The sequence below is a fragment of the Ursus americanus genome, chromosome 35, assembly GCF_024610735.1.
Source record: "Ursus americanus isolate L20-20 chromosome 35, mUrsAme1.1.p, whole genome shotgun sequence".
NCBI classification, from domain to species: domain Eukaryota; kingdom Metazoa; phylum Chordata; class Mammalia; order Carnivora; family Ursidae; genus Ursus; species Ursus americanus.
The window spans coordinates 15,086,114-15,105,803 of record NC_142161.1 but is presented as its reverse complement, the minus strand read 5'-3'; the positions used below and the strand labels follow the sequence as shown (position 1 = coordinate 15,105,803).

Sequence of the window (19,690 nt, the reverse complement as noted above, 5' to 3'; positions counted from 1 at the left end):
TTACGTAGCAGGGATATTAGCTCTTAACTGTGATATATATTACAAATACTTTCTTTTTCCCCCCATTTGTCTTTTGCTTTTGTTTATGGTGGACTTTTGCTATTGTTTCTTGTAGGGGATCATGGAAAAAATTAGTTTTTATGTAGTTGATTTATTTTTCGTTGTGTCTGAATTTTCAGTCATAGGTAGAAAGCCTTTCTCTGTAACTAGATAAAGAGGAATTCACACATGTTTTCTTCTAGTACTTGTATGGTTTCATTTTTTACATTTTTATCCCTTGTCCATTTGAAGTTTATTCTTTATGTTTTGAGATAGACATACAGTTTTTGTTATTTTTCCAAATGGATAACCAGATTTACAAGTTCCATTTTGCCCTTTAGTGAATAATCAATTTCTGAAATTACTTGGGTCTGTTTGTTAGATTCTATACTGTTTTCAGACTCTGTTGGTGACAAGATCTCTTTAATACTGTTAAGTATTATTATTGAAGATCTCAAATAAGCTTGTTCATATGGATTATATAGGCGTACCTTATATAAGGCATACCCTATATAAGTACCTTGGAGGTACTTGGTTTGGTTTCAGACTATGACAGTAAAGTGAATAACTCAGTAAAGCAAGCCAAATGAATTTTTTGGTTCTCAAATGCATATAAAAGTTACTACACTGTAGTCTATTAAGTGTGCAGTAGCAATATGCCCAAAAAAACAGTGTATATACTTTAATTTAAAAATACTTTATTGTTAAAAATATGCTACCATCATCTTAGCTGTTAGTGAACTGTAATCTTTTTGCTGCTGGAGGGTCCTGCCGTAGTGTCGATGGCTGATCAGGGTGATTGCTGCAGGTTGGGGTGGCTGTGGCAATTTCTGAACATAAGACAACAAGGAAGTTTGCCGCATTGACTGACTCTTTTTTCCCACAATTTCTTTGTAGCATATAATGCTGTTTGATAGCGTATTACCCATGGTATAGAACTTCTTTCAGAGTTGGAGTCAGTCCTTTCAAACACTTTATCAACTACGTTTATGTAATGTTCTAAATCCTTTGTTGTAATTTCAACAGTCTTCGCAGCTTCTTCACCAGGAGTAGATTTCATCTCAGGAAGCCACTTTCTTTGCTCATTCATAAGAACCAACTCCTTATTCATTAAAGTTTGATCATGAGATTGTGGCAGTTCAGTCAAATCTGCAGGCTCCAATTCTAGTTCTCTTGTTATTTCTACCAATTCTGCAGTTACTTCCTCCACTGAAATCCTCAGCTCCTCAAAGTCATCCATGAGGTTTGGACTCTCTTACTTCTTCCAAACTTCTGTTAATGTTGATATTTTGTACCTTTTCCCATGAATCATGAATGTTCTTTACGACATCTAGAGTGGTGAATCCTTTCCAGAAGGTTTTCAATTCGCTTTAACCAGATCCTTCAGACGAATCACTATCTATGGCAGTTGTAGTCTTATGAAGTGTATTTAACAATAAGACTTGGAATCAAAATTTCTCCTTAATCCATGGGCTGCAGAATGGATGTTGTGTTAGCAGGCATGAAAACAACATTAATGTCATTTTGCATCTCCATCAGAGCTCCTGGACTTAAAATATTCAGTAAACCATGTTGTAAACAGATGTGATTCATCCAGGCTTTGTTGTTCCATGTTAGAGCACAGGCAGAATAGATTTAGCATAATTCTTAAGGGCCCTAGGATTTTCGGAGTAGTAAATGAACACTGGCTTCAGCTAAAGTCACTAGCTGCATTAGCCCCTCCCAAAAGAGGCAGCCTGTCTGTTGAAGCTTTGAAGCCAGGCATTGACTTCTCTCTAGCTATGAAAATCCCAGGTGGCATCTTCGAATAGAAGGCTGTTTTGTGTACATTGAAAATCTGTTGTTTAGTGTAGCTAATCTTCTGGATAACGTGCTGCAGCCTCTGTATCAGCATTTGCTATTTCACCTTGTACTTTTATCTGACGGAGATGGCTTCTTTCCTTAAACCTCACAAATCAGTCTCTTCTAGCTTCAAACTTCTCTTATGTAGCTTCCTCACCTCTCTCACCCTTCATAGAATTTAAGAGAGTTAGGGCTTTGCTCTGGATTGTGCTTTGACTAAAGGGAATTTTGCAGCTGGTGTGATCTTCCATCCAGACCATAAAACTTCCTCTATATCAGCAATACAGCTGTTTTACTTTCTTAACATTCATGTGTTTACTGGAGTAGCACTTCTACTTTCCTTCAAAACTTTTCCTTTGTATTCACAACTTGGCTGTTTGGCACAAGAAACCTAGTTTCCAGCCTGTCTTGACTTTCGACATGCCTTCCTCACAGACTTAATTTCTAGCTCGTGATTAGAGAGAGTCATGTGACTCTTCCTTTCACTTTAACACTTAGAGGCCATTGTACGATTATTAATTGGCCTAATTTCAGTATTGTTGTGTCTCAAGGAATAGGGAGGAGAGGGAAGAGAGATGGGCTGGGTAGTGGAGCGGTCAAAACACGTTTACTGAGTAAGTTTGCTATCTTATATGGACATGGTTTGTGGCACCCCCAAACAATTACAGTAATAATATCAAAGATCACAGATCATCGTAACAAACATAGGAATAATGAAAAAGTTAGAAATATTGTGAGAATCACCAAAATGTGACACAGAGACATGAAGCAAACAAAGGCGGTCAGAAAATGGTGCTCATAGACTTGCTCAACACAGGATTGCTACAAACCTTCAATTTATAAAAAAAATGCAGTATATGTAAAGTAAAACACAATAAAATGAAGTATGCCTGTATTTTGTCTACTCGATCTGTCTTATACTGAGAGTGGTATGTTAAAGTCTCCTTAATGTTTCTCTATTTCCGTGTATCTGTTGTAATATTTGCTTTATAAAGATAGTCACTATGTTATTTGATACATAGATATTCATAAATGTTTTATCTTCATTTTGAATTGCAACTTTTAACATTATTGCTTTTTGGGTTAAATTCTAATTTGCATATTACATTTTCTGTGTTTCTTTTTCTACATGATATATTTCCTTTTTTATTTTTTAAGTTCCTTTTGGTATTCAGGAAATTTTATACTTTGCTCTTTTGGTTACTTTTCTACGTATACCTTTTTAAAATGTCTTTATTGCCTTGCTTTCTTAATGAAGTCTTTATTTTTTAAAACACCTTTTATGTGGTTTGTGATTATTAAATGGTATCCTTTATCTCCTCTATCTGTTGCCTGTATGTTTTATTAACTTATTTTATTTTTCCTTTCTTGTCGCCTCCATTTTTACTTTATTTCTACGTATAACATATAGCATATGTCATATAATGAATGATTCTTCCGCAGCAATCTCTACCTTTATTTTATTTTATTTTATTTAAAGATTTTATTCATCTATTTGACAGAGAGACAGCCAGCGAGAGAGGGAACACAAGCAGGGGGAGTGGGAGAGGAAGAAGCAGGCTCCCATCGGAGGAGCCCGATGTGGGGCTCGATCCCAGAACACCGGGATCACACCCTGAGCCAAAGGCAGACGCTTAAACGACTGCACCACCCAGGCGCCCCTATTTTTTTTTTTTTTATCTTAGCTCTATAACTAAATATATCAGATACTCACCATTCTTCTTGCTGAACTTTCTCAGTCAACTGCTTGGTTAGATGAAGTTCATCTTTATTCTTCAAGATAGTCTCATGAATACAGAATTCCCTGAGTGCTTGTATATTTAAAACTTCTTCTGTAACCCTGACACTTGAGAAACATCTTGGTTAGATGTAGAATCCTTTGGTTCACATTTACCTTCCTTAAGTTTTTTTGTTTTTGTTTTATGTTGCCTTGCTTTGTGCATTATTTTTGAGAAGTCTGATGCCAGTTTTATTCTCTTGCCCTTGTAAATTATTTCATCTTTTTTCCAGGAGGCCCTAAGGATATTTTTTCTTTATGTCTGAAGTCTCACTTTTAAAGTTTTATCAGGATATGTGTTAGAGTTGATTATTGCAGGTCGGTTTGTCCTGGCTTCTGGTGGACTTTTTTAACATGTATATTTCAGAAACTCCAATTATATGTAAATTGGATATTCTTTTTCTATCTTCTGTTTCAATCATTTCTCTCTGATGCTTTTTATCTTTTTTTAAATCTCATTTTTTTAAGGTGTTATCCCACTGTTCTTCAGTGCCCTGTGTTAAATTTTGTTTTTGTTTTTTCAAATTTATTCTTCCTTAGGCATTTATCATTTAGGCTTCATTTCTGAATTTTGTCCTTTTACTTCATTTCCTGACTTGAAACAATTCTTCCTTTCTTGGTCTATTTCTTCTTAATTCTTAATTTCTGATTTAAGATGGGGTTTTCTTTGTCCCCCATATCTTAATGCTGTTTGATAATTTAGATTAGAATGTTGTGTTGTAGTTTTCTTCTGCTTCATAATTGGTTTTTTTGGGTGGGGGTTTCATTAGCTGAATTTCTTAGATTCTCATTTTTTGTTTTCTTTTTATAATACTTTTATATAGATGAAGACTACTTCATTTCTGTGGACAAGATTGGTGACTTGGGGTGGTTTACAAGAGTCCTACCTCAAGAGCTCCCTCTTCTGATGGTTTAACAAAGTATAGCGGTTATTGTCTTTTTAAGGAGAGGAATTAAAGAACCATCAATTTATTGGATGATACTTTTTAAGGAGGGGAGAAATTATAGGTCCACAGTTTTTTTTAAGCTTTTTTTTTTTAAGATTTTGTTTATTCATTTGAGAGAGACAGAGCTCAAGCAGGGGAAAGGCAGAGGGAGAAGCAGACTCCCCGCAGAGCAGGGAGCCCGACATGGGGCTCCATCCCAGGTCCACAGTTTTTAAAATTTAAGTCTTGCAGGATCCTAAATTTCTTTTTTGCTTTTTCTTTTTACTACATGATTTCCACAGGATGTCTCCCTATTCCTTCTTAACATTCTTCTCCCCCAAAGCATTACCTTTCCTGTGTGTGTACTTTTAGGTCCCTTTTAACCACTCAGTATCTATCTACCAGTACATTTTTTCAGTATTCTCACACTTAGGGTGACTTTTTCTTTCTGGCTTGGTTTCTGGTTTGTACCTGGTTCTTTTCTCTCTTTTACAATTTTTCCCAAACTGCCCTTGCTCTTCATGGAAGTTTGTAATGGGAGATTGGGGAAAAGCTTGTTGGGATTTGCTGTGTACTTTCTACCTACAGATAATTTGAATTTAGATGTTCTGTTTTCTGGTTATACTGAGAATATCAGTTTTGTGATTTTTTTTTGGTTCTTTTTGTTCTTTAAAAGGAATGTAGAAGTGATTGTAGTATATATGAACTCAGACCTTTCATTTGTGTTCCATTCCTTGAACAGTTTTAAATAGTCAACTAATTGATGTCCTCGTTTAAGCTCAGTGTTTTTATAGTAATTTTAAAGTAATTTTGGCAGTTCTGTCTCTATTATGTTTAAGGTTTCATTGTGCTGGCTCTAAAATATAAGGAAGAAACCCACAATAATACTCACATACAATATTTTAGAATCAGTTAGATCTAAGTAAATATTCATGGTAGAATTAGGGTTGATAGGTCCTGAAATAAATTTTGGAAGACAAAAAATAAGTTGGTGAATTTCTGCTAAAAATATTAAGATCTTATTTTATGAGTTTACAATAATAATTATCTTTTTTGTTATTGTTACAGTTGGTGGTATCCTTACTTCTGTGCCTTCTGGACTGGATCATGGCCTTACCTCTAAAGACACTGCTCCAGCCAGTCCATGCTACAGGAGCAGAAAATGATAAAATAGAAAAATCTGTCCTCAATTGCATTTATAAGGTCAACTTGTTTGCTTTGTTGTTTATTTGGTAACCAACAGTTTTTAAAACAGAAATCACATTTCTTAGTATTGCATTTTTATTTTTTTAGAGCTAGGTATTTTCTGAGAATGTAGATTTATCTTACAGTACTTAAGGATAATTAAAACTTCATCGTACAAGACACAGTAGTTTCACTGCAGATTTTTGAAAGGAGTCGAATCTTTGTTGAATGTGAGAATCATCAGTTAAATTTTATTCATTCTTCTTTTTAAGAAGTGTTAAATTTTACCTTGAAGAATTGAGTTTTAAAATATTTAAAAATTTGTCAAGCTCTTATACTACCAGTTGACCTTTTTCTCCTATTATCTTATTTATCTTCACTGAAAAGGAAAACCGTGTTTTTCCCCTCATTCTTTCAGGTATTACACGGGTGTGTTTATGGAGCTCAGTGTTTTAGCAATCCAAGGTATTTTCCAATGAGCCTCTCTGATTTGGCATCTGTAGATTATGATCCTTTTATGCATTTGGAAAGTCTGAAAGAGCCTGAACCTCTGCACTCTCCGGATTCAGAACGATCTTCCAAACTTCAGCCAGTGACAGAAGGTAAAATGAATTCACTTCAAGACTATTATTATTTCTTGGGTTCTCTCAAAATATGATTTGAGGGCACAGGTAGAAATAATGGAGATGAATGTATCTTACTTTATGGTGGTTTACCTCATCATGTATACTATAGCAAAGTTCGTTTTTAGTTTAAGAAATAGCTTCAGAAACACAGTACTAAGATTATATGTGATGACATTCCATTTATACTTCTAGTTAAGTTATTCCGATAGGTTCTTTTTGATAGTTTATTTTATACATCATAGAATTTATACAATGGAATAGCAGGTTTAGCTTTGGAGCCTATCAGATGTGGTACTGAATTTTGACTCTCATTTACTAGCTCAGTGGCTCTGTTTCCTTATTTGTAAAATGGGGATAATAATATTCATTGCCTCATGGTTGTTTTGAGTACTGAATAAGATAGTATGTGTAAAACCCTTCGCACAGTTCTTGATAGGTAGTGAACTCAGTGACATTATTTTAAGCCTCATTGTTTCTACATACAGAGAGTTTACTTTCTGATATAAGGGAAAGATAAATAACCTCTAAATATGAGTATAAAAGTTAAAGTACATTTGAGATGTGAAGGTAGCCCAGAGGAACACAGCAATTATTAAAGGGTTTTAAGAAGGTTATATGCATGATAAATTTAGTATTAAGAGCAGTTCGAAAACAGTATTTTATAGGAGTTAGAAGATTATGGCCCATGTCTGCCACCTATTTCTGTAAATAAAGTTTTAGTTAGGGGTACCTGGGTGGCTCAGTTGTTAAGGGTCTGCCTTCAGCTCAGGTCAAGATCCCAAGGTCCTGGGATCAAGCCCCACATTGAGATCCCTGCTCAGCAGGTAGCCTGTTTCTCCCTCTCCCACTCCCCCTGCTGTGCTCCCTCTCTCCCTGTCTGTTTCTGTCAAATAAATAAAATCTTCAAAAACAAAAATAAAGTTTGTAATCTATACTGTTCATTTATATATTATGATGGCTGCTTTTGGGCAACAACAGTAGTGTTGTACAGTTGCAAAGGAGATCATGTGGTCCATAAAACTGAGAATTTTTACTATCTGACCCCTTACAAAAAGAGTTTGCTGATCTCTGGTATGTTAGATTGGTTTTAGGGACGTTAACCCAGGAGCAGAGAGACCAATCGTGAGGCTATTGCAATATGCCAACCAAGAGTTGCTAAAGGCTTAAATTGGTTAGATTTCCCCCAAAGCAGACCAAGAATATGAGAAGGGTTAGAGGTTTGGGAGGGAAAATAAGGAGGGCAGTGTTGGAAATGGTTTAGTTTGGGGAGCCTATTGGTTATTCATATGAAGACCACTAGCAGGCAGTTTGTTGTATATGCAAATGTCAAATATAGCAGAAAGGTCTTTGTTAGGAATATATATTTGGGGGGGGGGAGTGCACGCCCGTGTGCATGCATGAACGCCTTTGTTTGTGTTCTGAGAAGAGAAAAGTTGGAAAGGAAGGAAAATTGGGAAAGAGTAATTTCTCAGAAATAAAGACAAGAAAAAGATATTTAAAAGACTAGACAGTGGTATTAAGTGATAGGTCACATACAGAAAGGCTGAAAAATATGTCTGCTTTAATTTCAGCAGAGAGGTAGGAGGGAGAAGTGGATGGCTGTGCGTTGAGGAGCAAAGAGTAAAGAAATAGAGCCATTTATCAAAAGTACTCTTTAAAGAAGCTTGACTGTGTAAAAAAGAGAGAAAAGTGATAAGACAGTGGTGAGTTAAAGGGTGATTCAGGGGTAAGGGAGTTCTAAGGAATAAGAGAGTTGAACTTTTAATTATAAGCTGAGAAGGAAGATGGGAAGAGGATCATTAGTAGGGCGAAGTTCCTGAAAAGTGAGCTAGAAAGTATAGGTGCTCATATTAGCCCTTATTCTGACCCAGAAAGAAGAAAATGGAAGTAAATTAAGGGGATTGGCAGAAGTTATTGAGAGTCCAACAGAAAATGGAAACTACAAATATTGGTTGTACCAATCAGCATTCAGTAAGGTGGATGTGGTGGAAAAACATGGGAACTGTGGCTTTCAGAATATTGATACATGATTTAGCTATGGAATCTAGGCTTAGTGAGGCAGTTGAACTGATGCTTGGAAATGGCTAATAAGTTAGAATAGAATGGAATGATCCGGTGAATCATAAAGTGGATGTTGGTAATAAGAAGTTAGAACAGTGATTCTCAGGGGGCACCTGGGTGGTTCAGTTGGTTAAGCATCTGCCTTCGGCTCAGGTCATAATCTCAGGCTCCTGGGATCAAGCCCTGCATCAGGCTCCCTGCTTAGCGGGGAGTCTGCTTCTCCCTTTCCCTCTGTGCTCTCTCTCCATCTCTCACATTCTCTTTCTCCCTCAACAACAACAACAACAAAAAAACAGTGATTCTCAGCCTCGGTTGCACATTAAATTACTGCTGCTCTGTTCCCATCCATAGAGATTTTGATATCTTGATTTGGGATAGCTAGAATTTTTTAAAGCTTTGCAGGTGACTAATATGCAGCCAACATTGACAATCACGGAGAGCATCAGTATGTTAAGACAATGGGTTTTTAAGCGGTAGAATAAATTTCACAAGGAAGCCCAATTTGTAAAACTTTTAAAAGTAGAGGGGCAACACGGTGGAGGCCTGGGATCCTACTGACTTCTTCTCTCCATCTCCAAGAGCCTTCTCTAAAGACTCTACAAAACAGTGGGACAATCACTAGATTAGAAGATTGTGGTCAAAGAATAAGCTGTTAAGGAGTAATTGGTTTTTAAAGGTGGAATAGTTATAAATGATTAAGACATCGAAGATGTGGCCATGGTAATGGATTAGTGATGTAGAATGCAAATGAAGTTAGGAAGTTACACATCAAAGAAATAAGGCTAGAGTTTGGGGTTGACCACAAGCTGCTAATATTTGTCCGGAACACAAATACAGTTGACCTGACCAACACAGGTTTGAACTGTGCAGGTCCATTTACACATGGGTTTTGTTTTTTGTTTGTTTGGGTTTTTTTACTATAAATGTATTTTCTCTTACGATTTTCTTTTCTCTAGCTTATTTCATTGTAAGAATACAGATATAACACATATAGCATTCAAAATATGTGTTAATGACCTGCTATGCCATTGGTAAGGCTTCCTGTCAACAGTAGGCTATTGGTAGTTAAGTTTTCGGGAAGTCAAAAGTTAAACATGGATTTTCAGCTGCATTCAGTACCTCTAACCCTGTATTGCTCAAGGGTCAGCTGTATACAAGTGAAATAGGAATGTAAGATTTAAATCTTAGTTCAGATATAGTAGAGATATACTGGGAAGTGTAGTATAGCAAAATAATTTAGACCATAATTGATACATAGGCAACTTTATATATTATTTCTTCAGATTTGGTATAGTAAAACAGAGTGTGTATTTTACTTAAAAACAAAGTTATATGAAAAGATTAGTTGCTTTTTTATGGTAAAATGATAGTTTGATTCATGGCATTATAGCACACTTGTTAAACAGTGAAATAAATGGTTTACTTATGTAAAGAGAGGTTTTAATGTATTTCAGACAAAATTTACTATACCATTAATAGTCACTGGAGAAGACACAAAAGTATAGATTTATAATAGATGAACTTTATATTGATACCAAATACTCTTTGGAGTATTATTCTCTAAATGTATTAAGTTGTACCCTTTGGACTTTCTTAAAGATATAAAACACCAGATAAATGCAGAACCTTTTAGGAACAGCTGTAAGCCAACAGCAGGTGATTCTGTGGTCTGTAGTGACTACATGCTGTGTTGTTGTGGTTTTTTAATGTGGCAAAGTGACTAATCACTGTGCCCTTGTCTAAGGCATGCTTCATCATCTTCAAGTACTTTTTTGGCCAAAGATTTCTAAACATAGAGTGTCCCTAATAAGCTCAATATTGGATTGAACAAGTCTGATTTGAGAACTATTGGCAGGAGTAGCTGTAATTATTAAATTTACTAAATAATAAAGCAAGGTAGTAAAGTTGGCTTTTTGTCAAATGGCAGTAGTCTTATTAGCAAAAAGTCATCATTTGCAGGGTCAGAGTGAAAGGAGGCTCCAAAGGATTCATTCTGTCCTAATTATAGTTTCACCTATACATATTATGCAAAGCTAATATTTAAAGCATTTGCCAAAATTAACTTCCTCTGCATGTTCTATTACAGTGCAATGAATTGCAGCAGCTTTTTATGTCTTGCTGCTTTTATATGCCATAATAATCTGTAATTATGGGTTTGCTGCAAATGCTGTAGGGTTTGTTTAATCTGACAATCTGAAAAGACAACCCTGAATAGACTTATTTAAATGAATGCTAGTTACACAAAGCCTTAGAAGCATCGATATCTTCGTGTTGCATTTTCTCACGAGGCCAATTATTTAGAATTTCGTTTTGATTATCTAAATTAGAGAATTTCATATATTTTCTTTGTATCTAAATAGATATGAAGAAGAGAGAGATGTATGTTCATAGTTTATAACTCAAAAAAAATCTAAATAAAATTGCCCAATTAACAAGTTGAGATATTTTTATCTTTTCATATTTAAATATATCCTGAATCTAGAGAAGCAACTTAGGAAAGAAAATGCTGTTACCTACATTTAAAATCTAAATGTATTTTTTAGGTATTCTGTGTTAATAATAATGACAGATTTGTGAACAAGCTCATTTGAACTGCATTCCCACCATTTCTTCCTTTGAGAAGAGGATGTATGGGATGGACAGGTACATGGGCTTAGAGCTTTGTTTTAGGGAAAGAACTGGGCTTGTTCTTGCAGTTTATTTATAAGTAAGTTTGAAAAAAGGAACTCATAAAACCTGTGTTACTTATAATGCTCTCAAAATCGAATGATTTATATTTCTTCTTTTATATCCAATTTTGTATATGAGTTTTTGATTCATCTTTATAAAAAATCTGTATTATTCTTAGAGAAAAATGGGGTTTAAGGTATTGTATGTGATCTTTCCATGATCACAGCTCAGGCCAGAGATGAAGTCAGGAATTTGTTTCTGTTTTATGATCTGCTTCTACTAAATTACATTCTTTCACTTCTTCAGAAATGCTCTACAAAAAAGAGTCACTGCCTAGAACAAGTCACCTATTTAAGTTTATCACTCAAAAGGAAAGAAGAAGGAAAAAGAACAGAAAAATTTGATATACCAAAAAAATTTTTAATGTCTTTAGTTATGATTTTATTACCATTTAAAATGTGATTTAGTCTTATTTAAATGAGCTTTTCAATTGATCTGGCCCTTTTATATAATAATTTACGCTAAATAATATTTTAAAGTTACTATACAAAAAAAATAAATTTTGAATTCATTGTTTCCATATGTCACAGTGATTTGCCAAAAGAAAGGGGTATTTTAACAAAAGAGAAAAATGTGAAAATTAGAGTTGTGGTAAAGATGAAATAACACTGAACTGGGAAGCAAAAAACCAGCCTTGTTCTTCTATGGCAGATAAATCCCTTAACTCTTGTATCCACTTGTCCTCACGTTCAAAATGACAGGTATTGGCTAGATTGTCTGTAAGGCCCCTAACAGTGTGAACATTCATTAAATTCTAAGTTATAATAAGGGAAGGGAAAGCAGACACTAGATTCAAGCCACCCCTCTGTTTCTCATCATCCAGTAACTTATCTTTTTACTTGGCTTGCATATGGTCTTAAAAATGTAGGATTGAATTAAGGTTAATCATTTAGTGTTATCTAGTGTTGAATAGCTGATTTTCAGAACTAGCCATATTTATAATTGAAGAGCAACCCAATGTAATTGGAACTTTTTAAGTAAATTGAAAAATATTCATATGTGTATGTATATATATATATATATATAGTAACAAAATTTGATTGATACTGGAAGATTAAAATTTTGATACTCTAATATTTCAAAATCAAGCAAAGACCAGAGAATACTCTTCTTTTTTAGAGTTGGAATGATGAAAGAAGATGTTTTTGCTATTAATGGCACAGCTGCTGGTTTCTCACTGATCTCTGCCTGTAGCTGGTGTGTTCATTCTGAATCTTGAGGGCTGTGGCCTTGAAAATATAACACTGTTTTTTTCTCTTGCCTCTTTTTAAGTATCATATGAGCAGTGCACAAGCTAATGTTCTTATAAATTTCTTTTAAAGCTTTTATTTATTTATTTGAGAGAGAGTGAGAGAGCACAAGTGGGGGAGAAGAAGTAGGCTCCTAGGACCATGGAATCATGACCCAAGCTGAAAGCAGCCATTCAAACGACTGAGCCACTTAGGCGCCCCTGTCCTTGTAAACTTTAAAGTAGGATTTATTGAGATATAATTTACATAAAGTACAATTTATTCCTTTTTATGTGGGAATTTTACTATATATTATGTTGGTGGTTACACAATTCTGTACAGTTACCAGAATACATCACAAAATACACTTAAAACTAAGGAATTTATTATATGTAGATAATGCTTTGATCATCAGGACCTTCTGAAATCTAGATTTATTATGGCAGGTAGGCCATAGTATTCCCAAATGATTAAAATCCTTTCGGAATATAAACAATACTCAGACCAGATCACTCTAAGACTATGGTAGAATGATATGGATACACAGTCATTCTGTAATCCTGTCTATAATTACATAAGACAAGAATACAGTAAACATACAAACACACAACTAAACATCCTAACATGAATGATGAGTACTTCCTTACCAATGACAGCTCTTCCCCTGCCTCCTAGATGAAAAGTGTCAAGGTAATCGTCACCAAACTGCCCCCATTTTCTTGACCCACTGATTTCAGAACTGGCTTCCACATCAATCCTACTTGGGATCACGCTGGCAGTCTTTGGCTCGTGGGCTTTGACAAGTTATTATCTATCTCCACTTCTTCCTTCCTCCCTTTTATTCTCTCTCTGTGTTTTCTGCCGTCTTTCTCCCTTTTCCTCTTCCTTGAGGTCCTGACATTTCAGGCCCTGGAGTGCCATATTCTTTGAGTTTTCTTTTTTTACTATTTGGTATGATTTTTTTAAAAAAGCTACTCATATGGATATGTTCCTTACTTATTTGTTTCCCCTAATGTGTTTAAGGAAGGAAGGACAAATGCTACTTACATACAGCTAACTGCTCAGACTAGGCCACAATGACCCAGAAGGATATCTTACAAAAATATAATACATAAGCAGGCCCATAAAGTTTGCTTTCCCTTAAAATAAAGTTTTTGTGGCATATACTGGCTATACCGACTGACTGTTTAAATTGATTCTGACTCCTAAAGTTTAGTGAAGGATTACTTTTCTCTGAAACTTTTATATCATTGATAAAAGCCGTAATTAAATGACCATTTAAGGCATGCTGTCTCTCTGAATTTACTCATGAGATAAGAAACTTATCATTTGGATTTCATTGGCTTTCTAATGTGTGTACTAAGTGATTTCAGGTGATTTATAATACTTGTGATCCTTCTTTTAAAGTATGATTTACATATAAAGGCTTAAGTTTAAATTATGAATCCATAAACAAAACTTTGAAAAAGGGCTTTTTTATAAAATTAACAAAACTTCATCAAAGAGAGTTTTCTTCTTTGCCATCATTCCTGTAGTACAGAATCTAAATTGGAAATATTCGTATTTATTCTTATATTTTAATGTAATTTTGATAATGTAAGGAAATCTCCATCTGTTGTCTAATAATTTCATTGTTAACATGACTTCCTAGGAAGCAGCAGTATTCCCACTCACTTGTATTTCTTTTTCTAGTGAAAACTCAGATGCAACAAGGATTGATCTCTATAGCCGCCCGCACTGTTATAACACATCTGGTAAATCACTTGGGCCATTATCCAATGAGTGGTGGTCCTGCCATGTTAACAAGTCAGGTGTGTGAAAATCATGACAATCATTACAGTGAAAGTACTGAACTTTCTCCTGAACTCTTTGAGAGTCCAAATATCCAGTTCTTTGTGTTGAACAATACAACCTTAGTGTCTTGTATCCAGATCAGATCAGAAGAGAGTATACCCGGAGGAGGTTTATCTGCTGGCCTTGCATCAGCCAATTCAAATGTCAGAATCATAGTACGTGATCTCTCCGGAAAATACTCATGGGATTCTGCCATCCTGTATGGACCACCTCCTGTGAGTGGCTTGTCAGAACCTACATCACTCATACTTTCATTGTCTCGCCAAGAGAAGCCAGAAGAGCCTCCTCCATCTAATGAATGCTTAGAAGATACAACAGTAAATGATGGCATTTCCCTCCAGTTTAAAAGAGGATTTAGAGAAACTGTACCAACTTGGGATACCATAAGAGATGAAGAAGATGTTCTTGACGAGCTTTTGCAGTATTTAGGTATAACTAGTCCTGAATGCTTACAGAGAACTGGAATCTCACTTAATATTCCTGCTCCACAACCTGTGTGCATTTCTGAAAAACAGGAAAATGATGTTATTAATGCTATCCTTAAGCAGCATACAGAGGAGAAAGAATTTGTTGAGAAACACTTTAATGACTTAAACATGAAAGCTGTGGAGCAAGATGAACCAACACCTCAGAAGCCTCAGTCAGCATTTTATTATTGCAGATTGCTTCTTAGTATATTGGGAATGAATTCCTGGGACAAAAGGTAAGAATCAAAGAGATTTTTTTTAACATTAGTCTTATTCATCTTTTGATCAGGCGTTTTAGTTTCTCTTCTTTTCCTCACTAAATTTTATCCACCAATTAGTTCTTTGGCTTTTGGACAGTTTTTTTTTTTTTTTGAGACCACTGTGTTATATCAGGATCTAAGGGAATAAAAAGATAACTCAATAAATTAACTATTAACATTTTAATAATGACTAGTAGAACTTTCTGACTTAGAAATTATAGCTCATATAATTGAAAAGAATCTTATTTTTCCAACCTTCACGTAAGCTAATAGGAAAAACTATTTTTTCTTATAACACTTCTGACACCAAATATGTGGGTTTTCCAAACCAGGCAGTTCCAGCACTAACTGGGGTTAACACAAACAGATTAAGGGCTCAGACCCACAAGACTGTCCCCCACTTCAGACACCAGTTGAAAGTCCATATTTCTGACCAACTAGCTATAAATCAGATAACTACCTTCTCAGGTTTGATAATTAGCTATATAATGGCTCACAAAACATTTACTTCCATTTAGCAGTTTATTATAAAAGGTAGTTAAAGGATACCGATGAATAGGCAGATGAAGAGGTGTATAGGATGAAATCTGGAAGCTTCCCAAGTGCAGGAGCTTCTGTTCCTATGGAGTTGGGGTCTGCCACTGTCCGAGCGCATTGAATTGAGTTGAATAACAAGGAAGCTCTTTGAACCTCACAATTTAGGGATAATTATGGAGGCCTCTTCACGTAGGCATGATTAATTATTAAGTCAGTCTCCAGCCAGTCTCCCCTCCCCATAGGGGTGGCTGAAAGTTCCAAGCTTCTAATCATGGTTTGTGCTTTCGGATGACCAAGCCCCATCCTGAAGTTATCCAGGAGCCCACCAAGCATCACCTCATCAGAACAAAAGATCTCCTATTACCAGGGAAATTGCAAGGGATTTAGGAACTCTACGTAAGACGTTCCTGTCACCTTCATCGCTCAGGAAATTATCAGAGTTTTAGGAGCTCTGTGTCAGAAACTGGGGCAGAGCCCAAATATATATTTCTTACTATGTCACATAAGCCTAGTGGGTTTTTTAGACAAACAGCAATATGATCTTTTCTTGCTTGTATCAGAGAAGTTAACTCAAGATTTATCATCAAGAAAAAAATATTTCGTTTTTTAAAATTTTGTTTTCTTACACATGTTGCAAAAAACCTCACTGAAAGCTTGAGGTTAACACGAAATACTCGTGTAAGTTGGCTAAGAGTTAAGTGAAAAGGCATTAGATTTTAAATCAGAAGAACCAGGTTAGCGTCATTTAACCTTTAAGCTTCAGGCTATAAGTTGAGGAAATCACTCCCACCTCACATAATGGTGAGCCTTCAATTAGATAATATACATAAAATACCAAATTCTACACTAGTGTAAAGCATTATTATACATTTATTTTTTAAATTTCTATGATACTAAAAGCTGTGGGGATATGGAAGACATGGCATTATTTAATGTATTGTTTTTGTTTGATTTGTAGTAGGAGGGAAACTCAGGTATCACTGGACAGATACATTTTAAAGTAATTTAAATGCAGGTGAAGCATTGAAATGGAATTCTACTTGCTTAACTAGTATTTATAATCTCAATTTAAACCCTTCCATTTATTAGAAGGGAGTATTCTCTGCTTTATGGGGAAGACATGTTATGTCAGGAATACAGTTTGCCTTGTGATATGTCCAAATGTAGGTAATTGCCACTCATGTAAGTGCATTCCACTTTCTCTTGCTGTAGGATGGTCCATATATTGTGTCTTGAGAAAAATTAAAGGTGGGAAGCATTGATTTCATGAATATAATTTGTACATATTTAGCACATATAGAATGTATTTGGTAAAATATCTACATTGCTTCATAGTTTAAAAAATACCTGTAAGGTAACACAAGGAAGAAAGCTAAGTCCATCTGGGTTACATATGCCTACTTGGTAATGATTTAGATTTTATGACTATTTTATTTCTCATTAGGAGCAACTCTCTTATATATACATTTTAGGAGACTCTTGAGAAGGAACCTGCAAGTACTTTTATCCATTTTTCTGGATATGAGTTTCAGAAGCTCACAGCACCTGCAAGGAAAAATTGAAGCGATCAATAGATAATGATCCACTAACAGAAATCTATGAGGGCCTCAGTAGAAATAATGACGTTTATTCTTTACATTTTTTTTAGGGTCTGTTCTCCTTTGTGTTAGAAGTATGAAAAGGCAAGAAAAGTGTTTAAAAGTTGCATGAGTAGAGTGGAAAGTATTTCCAGGACTGTCATGTCATTCACTGCAAAGGTGATGAAAATGTTTATAAATTTCTCTATTTAGGAGGAGCTTTCATCTCCTGAAGAAAAATGAGAAACTACTTAGAGAACTTAGGAACTTGGATTCAAGACAGTGGTAAGTTGTTGGAGAACCTTCAGATTTATAACTAGCAACTGTCAGCTATTTCTATTTATGTCTGAATAATACTGTATTGTTGACTTTCTGAACAGAAACTGCATTTGACTTACTTATACCTTTAAATAATGAACTTTTTGAAAAAAATGCAGGGCTACATTAAAATATTTGGTATCTATGAATAGTTGATACCTTTTTATGCATTTCAGAATTTTTTTGATGGCAGAAATCTAACTGAACTTATAAAATGTCCTTAGGTTTTCCCATAGTTAGATGTTCCAAATATACCCTTTTTGATTAGTTTCAGAGGTCAAGCTAGTACATACAAAAGAATATTAATGGGACAAAGAACATGGATATAGGTTATTGCTATAAATCTGATTTCTCATTAAGCTCTTGGATATGTACCTATTTACATGTGGGTTTTGATGTGTAAAATCTTATTATACCATTATTTTAATGATATCTACGTTCTTGATGTATATGAGCAAGACTTCTGGGAAACCAGTACTAGAAACTGCAAAGTATTACTTAACTGGAGTTTCTGTAAGGTTGGCGTGTATATATGCTACTTTCTTGTTAGACTCTAAATAAAACTTTTGGATAGGTGCTTTTTTGGCAATATAACGAGAAACACATTAATAAAGCAATAAATTGAATGCCTCTATTTCTGAGATCTCAAATCCACAACCTGCTTAATACCCATTTCTCACTCTCTCACATCTTAGTCAGTTGGTGTTTTGTACTTCTATGTTTCCAGTTTTTTGCTTTTTCTGTTTCCACAGTCAGCCTGCCACCCACCTCTGATTTCACTTGTCCTGTCAGCAAACTCACACATTGTCAACTATAAAAATGCCATTTCTGGCATCTTCAAAACTATTCTTCCACTTAAGTTTATATCTGTCTCTCTATATATACATGGCTATAATCAATTATCTGATCAGAATCATTCTTTTTTTTTAAGATTTTATTTTATTAGAGAGAGAGTACACACAGGTGTGAGTTGGTGGGGAGAGGGGAGGAGCAAAGGGAGAGAATCTCAAGCAGATTCCCACTGAGTGCGGAGCCTGATGCAGGGCTGGATCTCAGGACCCTGAGATCATGACCCAAGCCAAAGCCAAGAGTCTATTGCTTAACCAACTGAGCCATGCAGGTGCCCCTGATCTAAATCATTCTTAACATCTACTTTCTCTACTCCTAGGCAGCAGTATATTACTAGGGAAAATGATCAAACCAGCGTGATAGAGAGAGTTACTATAGATTCATGCTCCTTTACTTCAGCAGTACCTTCTCTCCTGTTCAGCAAATTTCTTATCCCTTGTTCACTTACTTTGTTTCTTAATTATTATAAACCACTTCTTTGTTCTTCAGGCCCTTCATATAGTCAAAAGATCATCTCTATTCTAACCTCACTAAGGATTCAATTCAAATGTTTGGCCTCCTATATGAAAGACAGTCTGGTAAAACAGTAGTTCCTAACCTTTCTTCCTCCACCCACTCACATTTTAACACACATTAGTCACACCTCTCATTAATTAAATCCAGTGATTCTGACAATTGGGGAACTCATTTGAAACAAACTACCATGCCGCACTATTCTATAGGAATGAAAAGTAAACAAGATTATTTATTCCTTTCCCACATCAAACAATTCCGCCTTATAACTTCTCTTTAAAATTTCTGTATTGAGCCATCTTTTCTTGCTCACATTCAGTTTCAGAAAGCACTTTTTTTTCCTTTCCTATCTATACTTCTACTTCCTACCTCCTGTGCTTGCTCTAGGATCTTCAAAAAGTTATCGTGTCTTTATCATGTATTTCTACTTACCCCTTACCATAAGCACACTTTTGTTACCTTTCTTTAAACAAAAGAAAACAAAACTACCCTCAGTTACAATCCTTTCAAGCTATAGTCTATCCCTTTCACACCTTTTACTACCAAATTTTATGAGAAAATATAATCTTTACTCACTTCTTTGGTTTTTGTGGTTGTTTTTAGCTTTTCTCAGAATAATCTTTAAAAATAATGTTTAATTTCTCTAGTTATTAATAGAAAATGTAGAATAGAAAAATAAACCATATAACACTATTACATTTGTAATACATAACATTTGTTTATGTATTTTCAGTCTTTCTTTTTTGATATACAAACGATTTTTTGTCTTACAAAACTGGAATCATTGTAATATGTATACAGTAAGCTATCTTTTAAAAAGGACTTTATCATGTTGTGAGCTTTTTCCTCAGGAAGTTTGATATTTCTCAAAAATAATTTTTTATGGTGCCAGGTTCTATA

The 19,690-nt window shown here is 35.0% G+C and overlaps 1 protein-coding gene across 8 annotated transcripts in view; it reads left to right on the top strand.

The window, feature by feature from the left end:
• Window positions 1–19,690, top strand: part of RALGAPA1 (Ral GTPase activating protein catalytic subunit alpha 1) — a 258,245-nt gene that overhangs the window by 149,978 nt on the left and 88,577 nt on the right. For all 8 annotated transcript variants that reach the window (XM_045799896.2, XM_087858978.1, XM_087858977.1 and 5 more), the window contains 4 exons: window positions 5,653–5,787; window positions 6,188–6,371; window positions 14,108–14,972; window positions 17,324–17,395. In XM_045799896.2, coding sequence (XP_045655852.1) covers window positions 5,653–5,787; window positions 6,188–6,371; window positions 14,108–14,972; window positions 17,324–17,395 — 1,256 coding nt within the window. The remainder of the gene's footprint in view (window positions 1–5,652; window positions 5,788–6,187; window positions 6,372–14,107; window positions 14,973–17,323; window positions 17,396–19,690) is intronic.